Source organism: Poecilia mexicana, unplaced genomic scaffold (genome assembly GCF_051168715.1).
Source record: "Poecilia mexicana isolate PSO_F unplaced genomic scaffold, ASM5116871v1 scaffold_2, whole genome shotgun sequence".
Classification (NCBI taxonomy): domain Eukaryota; kingdom Metazoa; phylum Chordata; class Actinopteri; order Cyprinodontiformes; family Poeciliidae; genus Poecilia; species Poecilia mexicana.
The window spans coordinates 25,984,448-26,000,405 of record NW_028263371.1 but is presented as its reverse complement, the minus strand read 5'-3'; the positions used below and the strand labels follow the sequence as shown (position 1 = coordinate 26,000,405).

At 39.4% G+C, this 15,958-nt stretch overlaps 1 protein-coding gene across 1 annotated transcript in view; it reads right to left on the bottom strand.

The window, feature by feature from the left end:
* zranb3 (zinc finger, RAN-binding domain containing 3) overlaps nucleotides 1–15,958 on the bottom strand; it is a 77,649-nt gene that overhangs the window by 23,605 nt on the left and 38,086 nt on the right. Inside the window, exons 14-15 of the mRNA XM_088013461.1 lie at nucleotides 12,015–12,224; nucleotides 5,333–5,487 (exon numbers count right to left, since the gene is read on the bottom strand). Of these exons, the coding sequence (XP_087869587.1) occupies nucleotides 5,333–5,487; nucleotides 12,015–12,224 (365 nt within the window). The remainder of the gene's footprint in view (nucleotides 1–5,332; nucleotides 5,488–12,014; nucleotides 12,225–15,958) is intronic.

Genomic DNA, 15,958 nt, shown 5'->3' with positions numbered 1-15,958 from the left:
GAAGCACAAGTAAAGTCTGGTGGCCCGCCAGGCTTATAATACACTGGGAGAAACCCTGTATGACTTTAAATCTCAAAACATAACCCTTATGCACACAAGTGGGCATTTCAAATGAACAATGACTTGAACAATTTGAACACATCTATCAATACTAAAATATGCAAATAAGTCAACTGTAAAAATGTACTCAAATAAATCAATAGATATGACTAAAAGTAGGTACAAGAAAAAGACAGTTATTCAGTGCTCCAACTGAAAAACCCAAATTGTCACTCTGTAATTAGAAACCCAATATCCTGAGTTGCAGAGTTCACATGCAATTAGTTTCATTATGTACCCTGTCTCAGTTTGCACTAAAACTTTGGGTATCTTTAGCTAAGCAATCAGATTTCTAATTACTAACTCACAAAACTTGAATCCAATTACATTCAAGTTCTCTAATCTGGCCACACTTTATTCTTTATTGGTTTCCATGGTGATTCCTGTGGTAACCAAGCAGCTCGTTAGTGATCTCAGTTGTTTTCTCTCTTTTTTTTATGACGCACGTTTGAAGATGGTGCTTCTTCTGTGACACTTTGCATGCATTAGCATCAATAATCAAGAATGGGCAGAAAAACATGCATATACCAGTAAGACTGTACCTTCCTGTAATTATAGGTAATCACACTGCAGCGGTCTGGTGGTAACAGTATAATCATTGGGGGAAAAAAAAAAACCCAAGTAAAAAACATTTTCCCAGTTATTACGGTTTCATTAGCTCTAACTACAGTCAATTTGAAGCCTGGGAAGCCACTTACCCTCAGAATTAACTCCAATCAACCAATAGCCACTGTGCCACACACTGGGCTCATTTTACAATGGGCGGGGGAAGGCTGACCACTGAAATGCCACATTGTGGAGCCACTTCAGGGCCGCAGATGAGGGCCGGAGAAGAAACGAAAAAGGATAAAGTCTAAAGGTTAATACCTGCCAACCGCCGACACAGGGATTTGGAGATGTATATCAACATTAGGAAGTCTTTCCTGAGCTGCGGCGGTCTGCTCAGAGCCCCGTGTGTTTATTTGGATTATGGGAAAATAAATATCATGGAGAGTCAGGGGAACAGTGCAGCTGGTTGTGCTGTAACAGCATGGAGCAGGATTAGAGCGAGATGTTGGAGGAAAAAGAGCGTCTCTATCTTCACTAACAAGCAAAGAAGGAGCAAACAGTTTTAGACATTTACCCGCTCTTCATCACTGTCTTTCATTAGAGTATCCCCAACTTTATTATCTACTTACTTTAAGTCAAGGTTAACTTTGTAACAAACCAGTTCACAGTTAGAAAACTATGGAAAGTCACAAAGTCTCCAAAACAACGGATTGTTTCAGAGCGATGCTCGGAAAAAGACTTTTCTGTCCAACAATCAAAAACGTGAACAAATTCCTCCAGGACTTTAACTAGAACCACATGCTTTGGTCAAATGAGATTAAATCTGAGCGTTTTGGAAACGAGCGCTCCAGGTGCAACAAAAAAAAGCATTTGGGTTTCATGTTACTAATAAATGGGAACTGAAAAGTGCTTGGCATCATGTCAAGACATTTAAAATAAAATCGGAAGGGTCTTTGAGCACCAAAATGATTTAAAACAACTAAAAAACAGACAAGTTAGATACAGAATCCAACATTTAGCAAAACTATTAAAAATCTGTGGACTGAGGAAAAACAAGCGAGCCTGGGATTTTTTTACACAAAAAGTTTTTTCTTTCGTTGGCATTTTACTAGCTGAATTGGAACTTATGTACTAGTATGTATTTTTTTTCTTTAATTTTGACTTGTGTATGGGAAAGTTTAAAAAAATGACCAAAAACATTAAATAAACCTGAAGGTAATTGACTGAATCTTTTCTATCTGAATGTGTTAAAACAGCCTAGTCAAAGTCCAGACCTAAAACCAAATGAGTATCTTTGGAAAGGCTTGAAAATTGCTGCTCACAGATACATAAATGTATAATTTCTCATTTTCTACTTCACAGTTACACTCTACTTTGTCTAAAAAAAAAAACACTAAAACACATCAAAGTTTTAAAATAATTCACAGAGAATGGGTAGTTTTTCATCCTAAAGACGTAAAACAAATGGCAACAGTTACCGTTTCACCAGTGGAAAATGGACATAAAACACTTAATCCACCCGATATTTTTCCTCCAAGCCCGTCTGACAAATCTTCATCTGATTTTGTACTCAACAATGCCCCTGAGTGAATTAGACGCCTGGCCCGGGATTATCCCAATGTGACAGCTTTGCAGCCAAAATTCCACTAGTTTATCATTTAAACGACAACGGGGGACATTTATCTCAATGGCTTATCGCCTCCGTCCCGAATACATGACACTTGTCTATTGCCGCCGGAGAAATGTTCCTCAGTTCGGCGCTTTGGTCCGCTCTATTTAAAACCCTCCCGTCTCTTATCTGCTTGAGCGGGGAAGGAGCTCGAGCCCTCATGAATGAAACAAAAGGCCGTTAAGTATCACAACGCGATCGATGCCGAGGTCTGTTGGCAAGTGTCACTCGGATAGGGTGCCAAGAATGCACAGGACTGCAATTAGAGTCACGCTTGGGTAGAACTGCGGCTTGTATTAATCTGATGGGTGGAGGGAGGCAGCAGAAGGTTCAATTATGAGAACATTTGACTTGATGACCAAATGAAACCCAAAACGTCTGCAGATGATCGCTGCACTTAGCTGCTTCTTCAAGGTAAGCAGCAAAAGCTTTGCTAAGGACTCCTTACTCAGCAGTTTTAAAAGGAGATCGTCAGAGGGCATAGACAAGTTATCACTGGATAACTTGTGATAAAGTTTCTTCAATATGGACTTAATTTAACTATAATCTAGTCTTTTTCAGGGGTTAAAATGAACTAAATCTAGGTTTCCCCCAGAAAACTTACTAAGCCCGGTGTTTGGGTGCTAGGGCGGTCATTCATCCAGCGGCCCGTCGTGTTTTTCAGTTAAAAAATGTTTAAAGTTGACAGGAAATTTGAAGATAACACCTGACTATCATGTGTTATTGAAAGACTGGAAGATTAACACCTGAACACAAACTATGAAGTTTTAAAAAATGCAAACATTTTAAAAAGACTTAAGTAAATAAGCAATGCCTGGTGGGGGCACAAGTAAAGCCTGGTGGCCCGCCAAGCTTATAACACTGGAGGAAACCCTGTAAATAGCTTTTAATGATTTATATTTGACTGGGTGTCATTTGATAGCTTTAAAACCACCTACAACAGCAATCATATGATCTAACTTTCTTCTACATAACCGCTTTAGGCTGTGAAATTGCTACAAATGAATTTTCTGACTCTACTAAGGATCCTTGGAGTTTGAAGTCACTTCTTTATGCGCATCTTTTTAAAAATGGATTCAAAGTCCTGCTGATGACCAATCTTATCCTGCTTTCTGGTGGACACAGATGCTCCTCAAAATCAAGAATCATTGTCACAATTTATTTTGGTCTTGTTGTTCCAGAAATATTGTGGTTTCCTGAGATGCAAATCAGTAAACCTACAATACCATGAAGAAGTATTTGCCTTACATGTCAATCTAAACTTTTCTCTGTTTAATTCCAAGATTGAACCAATAGTGTTCCCTGCTGCTCTCATGTTTGATTGTTTTCCAAGAAGTTACACTTTAATCTCATCAATCCAGTGAAGACTTTCCCAAAAGTCTTGTCCAATGTGAGTGAAATCAGCTGTGGTTTTTGCCTTGAAACCTTCTATTAGGTGCCATTGCTGCCTGGTGTTAACATTACAGTTGAACTCTGGCCTTACGCCAGAGTGATTTAGATGTGCTTGACTTGCAGTAAGTTAATGCTTATAAATAGTGATTATACCCTTGGGTCCTTAATGCCAAAATAATTTAGTTCAAGATACCATCGGCTGTTTACAGCTCAGGTAATACGTGTTAAGCAGACAAAATCCCACATTCAAAACTGCTGGGCTGCTTCTTTTACTTTTTAAAAAATGGTGAATAAAATCCCCGATGAAGGCATTCTGTGAGTACTGTCAGAAACAATATTTTTAAGAAGCAGCAGCAAAGTTCTTCTTTACTCCTCACTAAATCTCACCAATAATCCTCTCCTACTTCCTCGACTTGTATTTAGCTGAAGAATATGAATGGATTTAGAAATGCATTTGCTTTATCTTTTACCACACAGGCTGAATAAATCTCCATATAAAGAAAAACATGTAAAATGGCTTACACAGCCTCCTGTTGGTGTGAGTGTGTTAAGCATGAAGGCCATTACACTTTGTTACATTGTACCAACACCTAATTGTATGTTTTTGTCTCATTGTAAGCGCATTAAAGCTTTTATCATGGTAGTAAATGCAAAACCTCTTTGAATTATGATTAACAAAGAGAAATAAATCAAACCCAAATGAGGTATATTATGAAAAATATCACTTTGTGATTTGCAAAATAATTCACACTTTGTTTATAAAATAAAAATAGTTTTTCCCTCAATTCTTAAAATAAAGGATTTTGTCAGAGGATTGTCACCTTATTTGGTTTCTTATCATATTTATTAAATGCAACAAAAGTAATTTGTACCAATCTAAGTTCTTTAAAATGTACAAAAATGAGAAATCTGCATAATGCGTCAATTTCTTTTATCCGATTAATTGATTAATCACTAAAATAATTGTTAGTTGCAGCACCTAGTTATCTTTAATAAAAACCTCCTGAAGATAAGGAGGAACATTCGATGTTTTCTTTCGGATTCAACACTACCATCCTTAAAGAACAAAATGTTATTCCAACTGTACTGTAATAAATAGCGAAAAAGAAAATCAGAATGTGTCAAAATTAAAACCAGCAGGCGAGACCTTTTCTACTCCCAACTTCAGCTCTAAATCTTGTTTTCGCCGCTCCTCTGAAGTAAGAAGCCAGAACATATTTGCTGTTGATTTTTTTTTATTTGTTATGAACAAAATCGCTTCACCGAGACCTCAGGAAATCATGTCAAACTATATATATATATATATATATATATATATATATATATATATATATATAAAAACGGATAGGATTTCTCTTTCAAACTTGGACTTCCTCAGCGTTGCCTGAAGCTGTGCTCTCACCTCTGACCTGCTGGCTAATTGGAAGGAGGGGAAAAAACTGCAGGTGCTTTGCTGCTATTAGCAGCTCGTAAAGCTGTGATGATTTTAATGAAACGTTCCTCAAACGATGAAGAAAAAAAGAATTTAATAATCTCCCGACTGATTTGTTTAAACTTGAAAAGAATAAGCATGATTCTCCCTCCACCGTTTTTCACACTAGAGATGAGGATAAGCAGCTGCACCTTGGAGTAGAGGTAAATCCGGTCGGTGTACCGGCTGGCGCAGAACTTCAGGCCCGGGTAGACGAGCTGGTCGGCGGCGGCGTCACCTTCATCATTGCCTTCATCGCCACCATTAGCATTGGCAGCAGAAGATGAGCACGACACCGCTCTGCAATCTGCAGGGAGACAAGAGGAGCTGACTAATATCTCACTGAGCATATATTATTGGTTCATTATTGGCTTTTCTGGCTTTATTGGTACTCTGTTTGCTCCTTTGGCAATGCTCTGAACAGCAGAGGCATTAAACCGCAGCAGCTTTTAGCATTTATTACACACAAGACAATATTGGGAAAATATAACGTCTGGATTCAGGAAGTTTGGAGGAATGACTATGTATTTATGCTTATTGCTCGCAAACGTTTATGAGAGAATCTGGAACAAAATGTTGAGGTTATTCCCCCTGATACTCCTGCCTGAACCAAAATCAAATTCTTGATATGAGCAATGGATGGAGCCATGAACAACATGTTGATGGCTGAAGTCCTTCTCCAAAAGTAGTCAAAGATCATCTAATAAATTATATTTTAAGCAGAATCATCAATGAAAAATTGAATGAAATATGTTTGTTTGTTGCAGATAAAATAACATCTTTCATATATAACTGATTAAACAACTAAATGTCTGGTTAAAGGTTTTACAGCGCTTCGATATTCACTTTTTAATTAAAACTAAATTAGGCTAAAATGATTTAATTCATTTCAATGATACTTCAGAATAAAATGTGAAAGGAGATTCACATTCAGTTATATTTCCCAAAATAACCATGTTATATTTTAGTTTACAGTGAATTTTCTTAAGATTTTTTCTAACGTGGGTTGGTTTCTCACCTGAGATTAATTAATTTGGCCAAACAGTTTAAGTGTTAATACAAAGATGATAAATCAAAATTTTGCCTACAAGGATAGTTTGATATATAAATTGAAAATGTGAAGATTAAACTATAAGGAAAATAAGTATTTTTAAATTAAAATGACAGCTCTGAATATTTTTTTTCCACAGTTTACCCTAAACCCTCTTCCGATTGGTTGATCAGATCCTGTGATGACTCCTGCTCCAGTCAATTAGAACTCTTTTATGTTTTATAGGACAAGAATTCATCTTTCAAAGTAGTTTAAAGATTACAAGACTGGTAGATTATCATTATGCTTTTAAAGGCAGCACATTTTTACTGGCCAAATTAGAGTTTATAAAAGCAAATAGAGATTCTTTAAAGAACACTTTGTGAACTGTACATCATTTGTAAAACCAAAAACCCTGAAGAAATGCAGATTTTAGTGAAAATATTTGGCAATTTAACCAGGCCGAGTTTAAAGACGAAGAGCTGTTCAATGAGAATGTGAAGAACAAAAAGCAGAGTAAAAACCCAAAAAATATGATGAGTAGAGACAAAATAAAAGCCTGATGTGGAAAATCTAAATCTAAAAACAACCACAATATTCGACAGATAAAAAGATTTTATTAAATGTATCATTAGCTACGATGAGTCATATTTTTATTTTATTTTATTGATAGCCTGCTGCCTAACACCTAATCACATCATAAATCCAGACCTGACTTCTTTCATCGAACTCACTAAAGCAAAAACAACCAGCGTAACGCCAGCATCTTCCGACGGGGAAGCTCAAATTTATTTTTCACAACTTCACCCAAGGATTTCACAGAGCAAACGTCTGGAAACATGGCGAGAGAGCGAAGAAGAGAGTGATAAAATGACAGGCCTGGCTGGAGAGAAACAGAGAAAGAGAAGAGAGTGAGCAGGTCATTAATGTCAGCTGTGTAGCTCGCTCATGCTGCCAGCATCTAGCAAGAAAAGGTCAGGCGGTGGAAATGAGACTGCCACTGTTCGACCACGCTTCATTTAGACAATGACCTATAACACTCTGATAATACTTGCCTTAAATCACTCTGCGTGGCTAGTGCTCGGCTGTGTCGGAGTGTGTGTTCCCTGAGAATGTGTGTGTGTTAATGGGGATAAAATACTGACACAGCTTGATGTGTGTGACAAGCGACATCCACTGGAAAAAGAAGCTGGCATCTACATAGAGCGGATCACTTATGGTTATTAGACACAACTCTGGTACCAGACAGGAAATGTGAGGAGAAACTTAGGAGATGAAGGCGCTAAATGAAACAAAGGCTCCTATGCGTTTTGTTGCCCACAAAGGATTTAAAGTTAATTAAATACTTTTATTGCTGCATGTTTGCTGCCATAATAAAGATACAGGAAATATTCCCAGACCCTGCAAACATATATTCTTAGTCAGCTTCTTAATGCAAGTGATAAGTCCCTCTAGTTAAATAAACGTCCAAATGAACTCATAAAACTAACAACATATATTTTAGACTGGCAGTAAACGCTCTTCAAAGCTTTCTAGATATCTACAGTGGAATATGGAGAAGCTTTGACCTCTAAAATAAACCCTGCAACTATCAGGGATGGCAGTGGAGAGTTCATGATTTGGGCTCACTATGCTGCAGAGCGATATATAAAACTATTAGAAACCGTTTTGGGTTTACTTCAAATATAATGGAGACAAAGACTTTAAAAAAGGGTAACAAAGAAAAAAGGGAGAGATGTTTCAAGGGATAGAGGGAGAAAAGAGCAGAGGAGAGAAAAAAGGATAGCAAGAATACAAAAACACCCAAGAAACATATTGCAGAAAGAGAGAAAACCAAGAAACTGAAAACTGAAAAGCACACACTACTAATTCATACAAAATATAAGACTATTTTCTTATTTACTTATTCATTTTATTATCATTGGAGCCTTGCAATGAAATTTCGCTCAAATGTCAACAAAGTCTGTCTATGTCTAAATATTTGGTGGCAACCACACTCCAGGACAGAGTGCATCTGCAAACAGCTGTATGTAATAATGTAAATACATTGTTTCAGTAGCAGCTTTTCTTTATAAGAAAACCTTTGAAAAGTTGAGAATCCCAGTCATCAAGCATGGAAGTGGAGGGTTCATAGTTTGATGCCACAGGACTGAAGCAACTAAAGTCTTTCTAAGAGATGGAGTTTGTCCCAAAATGGCTTATAGACGAGGCAAAACTTCAACCGAGGTGATAATTACCTCAGGCGTAGATGACAAGCTCTAGTGAGTTAGAGCATTTACTGAATAACTTTATACATAATTTTATCTGAAAATGTAGAATTTCATCAGATCAATCGCTCTGACATTTGAAGGTCTGTTTGAAGAGACATTAGCAAGTTTCAGTAAATTAAGCAAAACATTTCTACAGAACAAACTCAAACGTTTGAGTCGTATATGTTGGTTTTCAGAGTACATATATTTGATGAGCTTTTTTGTGCATCTACACTCACAAGTCCTCTCCATACTTTTCCCTGCCTTAAGCAAGAAAGAAAGAAAAAAGTGCTTCAATTTTATGTTTGCAGTCGTCCTTACTGCACTTTCCCTCCATCTGGCACAAACTGTTCTGATCTCAGCCTGAATTCAGCTGCAGTGGGGCTGAAAATACCAAGATAACAAGACGAAGGCATTTTTTTTTTCCTTTTTTCTTTTTTTGCAGAGCAACAAACCTGGAACCAAAACGTTTTTAGGACACCAGCAGTCTCTCATCCATCCTTCTGGCCTGCTACATCTGTAATGAAACCCAGCAGCTCTGCAATGTGCCCCCCAGTATATTTGCTGTAAGCAGTTTTTTTTTTTGTTTTACCCCCCTCCTTTTTTGCAGTGGCGGAATGCACCAGCTGCATTAAGTGGGCCATTTATTCGAAGGGGGCAATTCATCTTACAAAGCCGTCTTATTAGACTGTCACTTACACAGTATGAACGGTGCCTTCAAAACACCCCGAGGGATTTATCTGTTATTTTACTGCGAGAGAAAGAAAACAACGCCTAATTGGACTGAGTCATCTCATCTTCTTGCAGCAGTGGAACAAAAAGGGGGGGAAAAAAAGGAAAAAAAAATCTAACCGCGTTTCTCGAGAATGAGCGACGTTTGAGCTGACGAACAAACGGGTATCCGTGTTTTAAATGTTCCCACAGCATGCAGATAGAGCGACAGACAGAGAGAGAGAGAGAGAGAGATAGCCGGAGAGGTGGAGGTGGAGGAGGAGTGATTGCCTGTCTGTGCTGTGCGGAAAGTAATCTCAGAGCAATCAAGAGGCGGGGGCGGCCGACAGCTCCTCGCTTCTGAAAACCACAGGCAGGTAGAGAAAAATCATTAGGCACCGCTCCTGACCCCATAGGTCACTTTTATTGGACAACCACTGTGTTTTGTATTAGACCCCCGCTGGTGGAGACAGACCGCCAAAGTCATGTAACTAATAAACCGACGACAGGACGAACATGTAGATGCCTCTTCTTCTTCTTCATATTAAACACCGTCGTGCGTTCTGGGTGTTTTCAGAGGAATTCAGAAGGGAATGCGATGAGCTGTCTGTGTCCTCTTGTAATCCCTGACTCACTCAGCGACGCTGAGATCAGAGCTCTGAGGATACCATCTGTTGCGCCAGTCCTCGCTTCTTTCTCCGAAGATGCTACTTAACGACTCCAGGCTGAAACTTTTCGCAGACAGATATTAGTCGTCACTGAGGGGACGGGGGGAAAAAAAGTGCGCGTCTAAAGGGCACGTGGGGGTGCGGGGTTCGGATCTCCTGCAGCGCCTCTTTAGTGCTGCCATTTCTGATCGACAGTGAAGCTTTTATCTCTCCCCTAGAGTCAAGTCTGAATAGAGGCGATTTTCTTTCTTTTTCTATTTTTTTTTTTCAAAAGAAAGCGGCTTTCACTCACCTTTAGGTTTTTTTTCCCTTTTTTTTCTGCCTGAGTGTAGTGCTGAAGCCTCTGCAGGGGGAAAGCAGCGGTGGGATTCAATCGTTGAGCGTCGGGGGGGCACAGGTAGCCACAGAGACGGGAAATTAACCACTCGACAGTCTGAGCGCTAATAGATGCCAAACTGCGCGCGATTCAAGAACGGAAATCTGTCAAGGTGTTGCACACTGATCTCATAATGTTAGAGGGTAATCGGGGTTGATAGCTTGCATGTTAAAACCAAAATCACTTGTGCTTCAGTCGCTTTTATGCCAAGTCTTTAGCAAAAGAAGAAGAAAGAAAAGGAGTTCAGTCACAGTTCCTTGTGAAAATACTCACAGGCCCTAACTTTTTTAACCTTCTACAACCATAAACATCAATGTTTATGGTTTACGTGATTTGTCATTTCTTTTAACAGATAAAAATCTCAAAAGTGACTCAACCAGCAAACAGCTGTGAGTCCTTTTCTCTCTCAGCTTTACTCATCTACAGACTCTCATCTAAGTCTAAGTAGCATCTAGGAACAGCAGTTCAAATGCGCAAGATTTCTGCAAGTTTCACCAACTCATATTTAACAGCTTAATGAAATTCAAGACCTGCATCTCATCAGAAACGTGCAAAAGAAAACTGTATATTAAGCTTTTTTGCGCAGAATGAATGTAACGTCGTGCGGGTTGGCAATGGAAGTGAGCAGGTCTTGTTTTGTCAAGTCAACAAAAGAAGACAAAACTAACTTAAAAGTAACTATTAAGAAGAAGTGACTTCATTTAAGTAAAGATAGATGCAAAAAAGCTAGCAAGGGTACATGAGCAGCTACTTAGCATTAGCTTCAACCACCTTGAGTCACATGGAGATGATTTTCAGAGGCTCAAACAAAAAATCATTCACCTTATCCTTTCTTAGGTAACTTCCTTTCACCTTTTCTCTGCCTCTCCAGCTTTTCCTCACTCCTGAGAGCGGCACAGCGCACAGTAGGCAGCTTTTCAGACTTACAGCGTCTTTCAAATTTAACAAAATTTTTTACGTTTCATGATATTTAAATTAATTTCAAACTCTGAAATTAAAGTCTCACTTTATAATAAACCCTGCCCCAGTCGGTATCCTCAGACAGGTTTTCCTTCAAGGTTGTCCAGTTTTTAGCTGTAATAAATCCCAGTAAAACACATCGCAGTTGGAGACACAATGTGAAAGCTGTTCCAACTAAGACATCCCAAAACAGTCTGCATGCTTTCAAAGTCAACACCCAGGTCGCAGGCTTTTCTTAGACTCTGCTTGTCTGGCAGTTTTTTTTTAAAGGTCTTCATATTGCAGACGCTGTAATTAGGGTCTTTGTAATTAGTGCAATTTATTGCTTTGTGTATCCCACTGAGACATAAGCAGTCAAACTCAGAGGTCTTAATTTGCAATATTACACGCTGTGTAATTGGGAATTTGTTTCCTTTACGTCCCTCTGAGACGCGCAGACGGGCACATGTAGAAACCTGAGTGGACTGGGAAGCCAGGTTGTGTTTCAGGGATGAGCAGGTGCAACACAGGAGCTTGAGTGGCTTTTATGTAATTAGCCCTCACTCCACTTTATTAAAAAAAATAGGCAGCTAATCACCAGCTCCTCGACCTGCCGGACAGGGACCGGACGTGAAACCTGGTGTGTGCTGTAATTTGGCGGCGGCCTCAGAAATGGGTTCCATCTTCAACTCGACGCGACAAGGAAATAAGAATAATAATGCCAAGCCCCATATGGGATGAGATATAGTTCCTTATTGGTTGGCGTGATGATATTAAACAGCAGTATATGTGCAGGTGACAGTGTGGCACCAGCCAATTTCCCTAGATATGAGAAGGCAAGAGATTGCAGGTGGGATTTACCCCGTGTGTGGTCAGGGGAGAGGCGGCCGCCGCTGCCAGCCATGTTGTCGCCTCCCTCCCTCGCTGACTGTTTGCCTTTGGGCCATCGCTTATCCTCTTCTTCTGCTTCTTCCAGCGTCTGTTTGACTTTCAGAGGCTCTGGTTCGCTTCCGGTGCTGGAAAGGACGACGCACTCTTGGCCAGCAGAGGCTTGAGGAGGCCCTGGTGACTCTGGGCCGGCAGGGAAAGAAAGCAAAGATGGAAATTACTCCGAGTTTAATTGCTTTTACAAAAGACACACGAGTAGAGTTGGCTGATTAGCCCCATAAAACCGGAAAGAACGAACACCTGCCACCCTCCTTTCACTGACTCTTGCTTCAAACCGCCAATACCATTTGCTGAGCGAGCGGATTATGCTCTCGTCCCATTGTTTTACTAATTGCTCAACAGTGTCATGTGCAATCAAACTGAAACAAGGATAATTGTGGGCGATTGCTGCATCTGTACGTGGCTGCGGCTGAGGGCAGACAGCTGATAGTGGCTCAACGCCAGCGGTAGATCAGACTGTAAGGAGCAGCTTACTGCACCGTACAGACACACACACACTGATAACTCTTCCTCAACGTTTCCTCCTGCCACTCAGCATTTATACATTATGTGCAGCTATTGCAGCTATTAGCTTTGTGTTCTCTATAGCTCTTTGTTTTGGAAAGTGCACCCTGGCTCAGCACTGCTGTGCTTAGCTGCATCTCATACATTAACAGATCTACTGCTGCCATTAAATTTGACTTTGATTTTCTTTGAAATAGAAAGTAACCCTGATTCGGTCACTCAGTGTTTAGCTGGGCCTCCTTCCTGGATGGAGACACTGACAGGAAGTTATTACAACTAAAAACCAGAGATCAGGCCTGAAGTCTGGGTGTAGAGATGAACTCTGACCTGAACCTTTAGAACCACATAAAGACAGTTACAAAGTCGGGCTTCTATCACCTGAAGAACATTTCCAGGATTAGAGGACTGATGTCTCAGCATTAGAGAAACTCATCAATGCGTTTATCTTTAGTCGCATCGATTACTGCAACAGGTCTGCCTAAAAACCCAATCAGATCCAGAACGTTGCTGCTGGCATTCTGACTAAAACCAGGAAGTTAGAGTACATCACACCAGTTCTAAAGTTCTTCCACTGAGGGAAGAGACTTTAAAACACTGTTGCTAGTTTATAAATCACTGAACGGCTTAAAGATCTGCTGCTGTTGTCATAGCAACCTTCCAGACCTCTCAGGTCTTCTGGTTCTGCTCTGCATCCTCAAAATCAGAACCAAACAAGGAGATTCAGTTTCTATGCACCAAAAATCTGGAAAAAACTTCCAGAAAACTGCAAAACAGCTGAAACACTGAGTTCCTTTAAATCTAGACTAATTAATTAAGAATTTAAATGTAATGTTTCGATTGTTGATTCCATGTTATATGACTTTGTGTTTTTTGTGTTTTTATGATGTAAAGCACTTTGAAATGCCTTGCTGCTGAAATGTGCTATACAAATAAAATTTGTTGATTGATTGATTGATTGATTGATTGATTGATTGATTGATTGATTGATTGATTGATTGATTGATTGATTGATTGATTGATTGATTGATTGATTGATTGATGGATGGATGGATGGATGGATGGATGGATGGATGGATGGATGGATGGATGGATGGATGGATGGATGGAGTCTCCATGTTCTCCCCTGATTTGGAGTTAGTGTTTAGCTGCATCACTCACCAGAGCAGTCAGTAACAGACCTAATGCTGCCACTACCTTCATGTTTATCTTTGTTCTTGTCACATAGAAAGTACACCTAGTTCTGTATTTTATTCTAAAATTGAAATAACTGGGAATCAATTGACCTGTTTGTCTTAACATATTAAGACACAGAGATATTTAAAACCAATTCAACTTAAATTATGCTCCAACACACTTCATGCTAAAGTTTAAAAAAACTGAGCAGCTGCTTTAAGAAAAGAGCACAAATATTTATGGTCAACTGCAAATGTCACAGTCTGAGCAGAACTTCTTAAAAAAAAAAGAGAGAGAAACTAGGCTGCACAATTTCTGTTCCCCGTCTCTCCTGGTTATATTTAAATCACATCCTTTCACAATATTTGTCAAACTCGAGGTGCGAAATCTAACAAGACAGTAAGTTGTGAGACCGGAGGACGCGGAGGGCTAATTAGTGATCTTGCCTCTCTGCGGCTTGTTTCTTCAAAAGGCCAGTTCTCGACGGCTTCCTCAAAATGTCACCGCGAGTCTCCGGGCCGCCGCCCCCCTCCACTAACAAGCCGACAGAGGCGGCGGAGAGACGGCTCAATTTGTGTTAAGTTGTCCCCCGACGAGGAAGACGTTAGCGGCAAAGTCCTGCGGGGGCCAGACTTCGCCCTGTGTTTTCCCGCCCAGCAGGACGCCCCGTTACGCTCAGAGTGGGCTGATAAGGTTGCAGAATTGACTCGAATCCACTCCACTCAAACCAAATCAAAGCAACCCACATGTGACGCAAACAGGAAGTGCTTCAAATCATCATAAAAGAGAAAGTAGCTGGTCCTGGAAATAAGTTCAGGAAATGGTTCAACCCGACTCTGTCACACGAAGGAGGTGAAGTAACAATCTGTGACAGTTTGATTAAAAAACAGATTCCTGACCAAGCAGCCCTACAGGGGATTCAATCTGAACACGATTATTATGATCCTATTGTTCAACACCTGTTATAAGGCAGGTCCCTCTTTCCTGCAGCACAGGAGATCAATTTTAGAAGAAAATATGAGATTACGTAGAAAAAAAGATGTTTGAGATAAATAAAATAATGGGTTGTATCCATTTTATGCAGCTAATTTAAAAGAATAAACACACAGAACACATTTCTACCTAATTATGTACAAGATTCAAAAATGAATTTAAGGGGAAAAAAGCAAAAACTTATTTTAGTGCCTCAAAAAGTCTGAATATGAAGTGATATTGGCAGCTACGGCAACTTGACATTTGCCCATAAGTTAGCTCATAAGTCTTTTCTTATTAAATGTCATTAAACATCCAGGCAGGGTTATATAGTAAGTCTTGAATTGTACTTTATTTCTCTATATTTTTGCTTTAATGCAGCTAAAAGCTCCTGTAGGCTTTCAAATCAGCCATTACCAGTACTTTTTTCAGGTATTTTGAACATTTACTTTGGTCTTTAGCAGCTTTTTTCTTCATTATTACATCCAGGACAAGTAGATGAAATGTTATTTTTAGGTCCAAAAGTCGCCTTGACCTCTCTACTGAATTACTTTTGTTAATTTTACCTCAGCTTAAGGGTTGAAATCTTGTGCACCACATTTTTGGTTTTTAAGTCAAACACTTTTTTGTCCACTCAAACTTTTCCTCTTTGTTTTACACACAAACTGCAGAACAGATCTGAAAAGGAGAAAGTTTAGCTTCTTGGAAGCATCGTGTAAAGACTTAGAAGTGGTTTAAAACAAAGAACTGTATTAAAACATATTGAAGTTATGCTTCCAAACTATTTTCCCTGTAATCCCTTTCCTAAAATAAGAGCGGCGGGATTTAGTTGGAAAATTCGGCATATGCCACTGAAGCAAGACACGTTTTAGTCTTGGCATTCTGAACAATGGAGCACGTTTTAAAAAGGACCAGCTGGTCATTTACAGTTAAAGTTATTAATTAAACTAAAATAATGAGTAAAACAAACCATAAGGATGATGCATTTTTGGAAAGGAGTGAAGTAAAGTAGGAGATGTGGAAACTATTAGCTGCAGTGATGTGAAGAACTATTATATATTTCCTCTATTTTTAACATCTTAGCTTTCTCTCCCTTGCTGAATCATGAACTTTGACCCTAACTGAGGGAAATTGAGTCCTGGATTGCTTAAAGTGTTGTTTTGGGTTTTTGATGTGCAACCAGGATGCCTTAAATTTAAACTTAACGA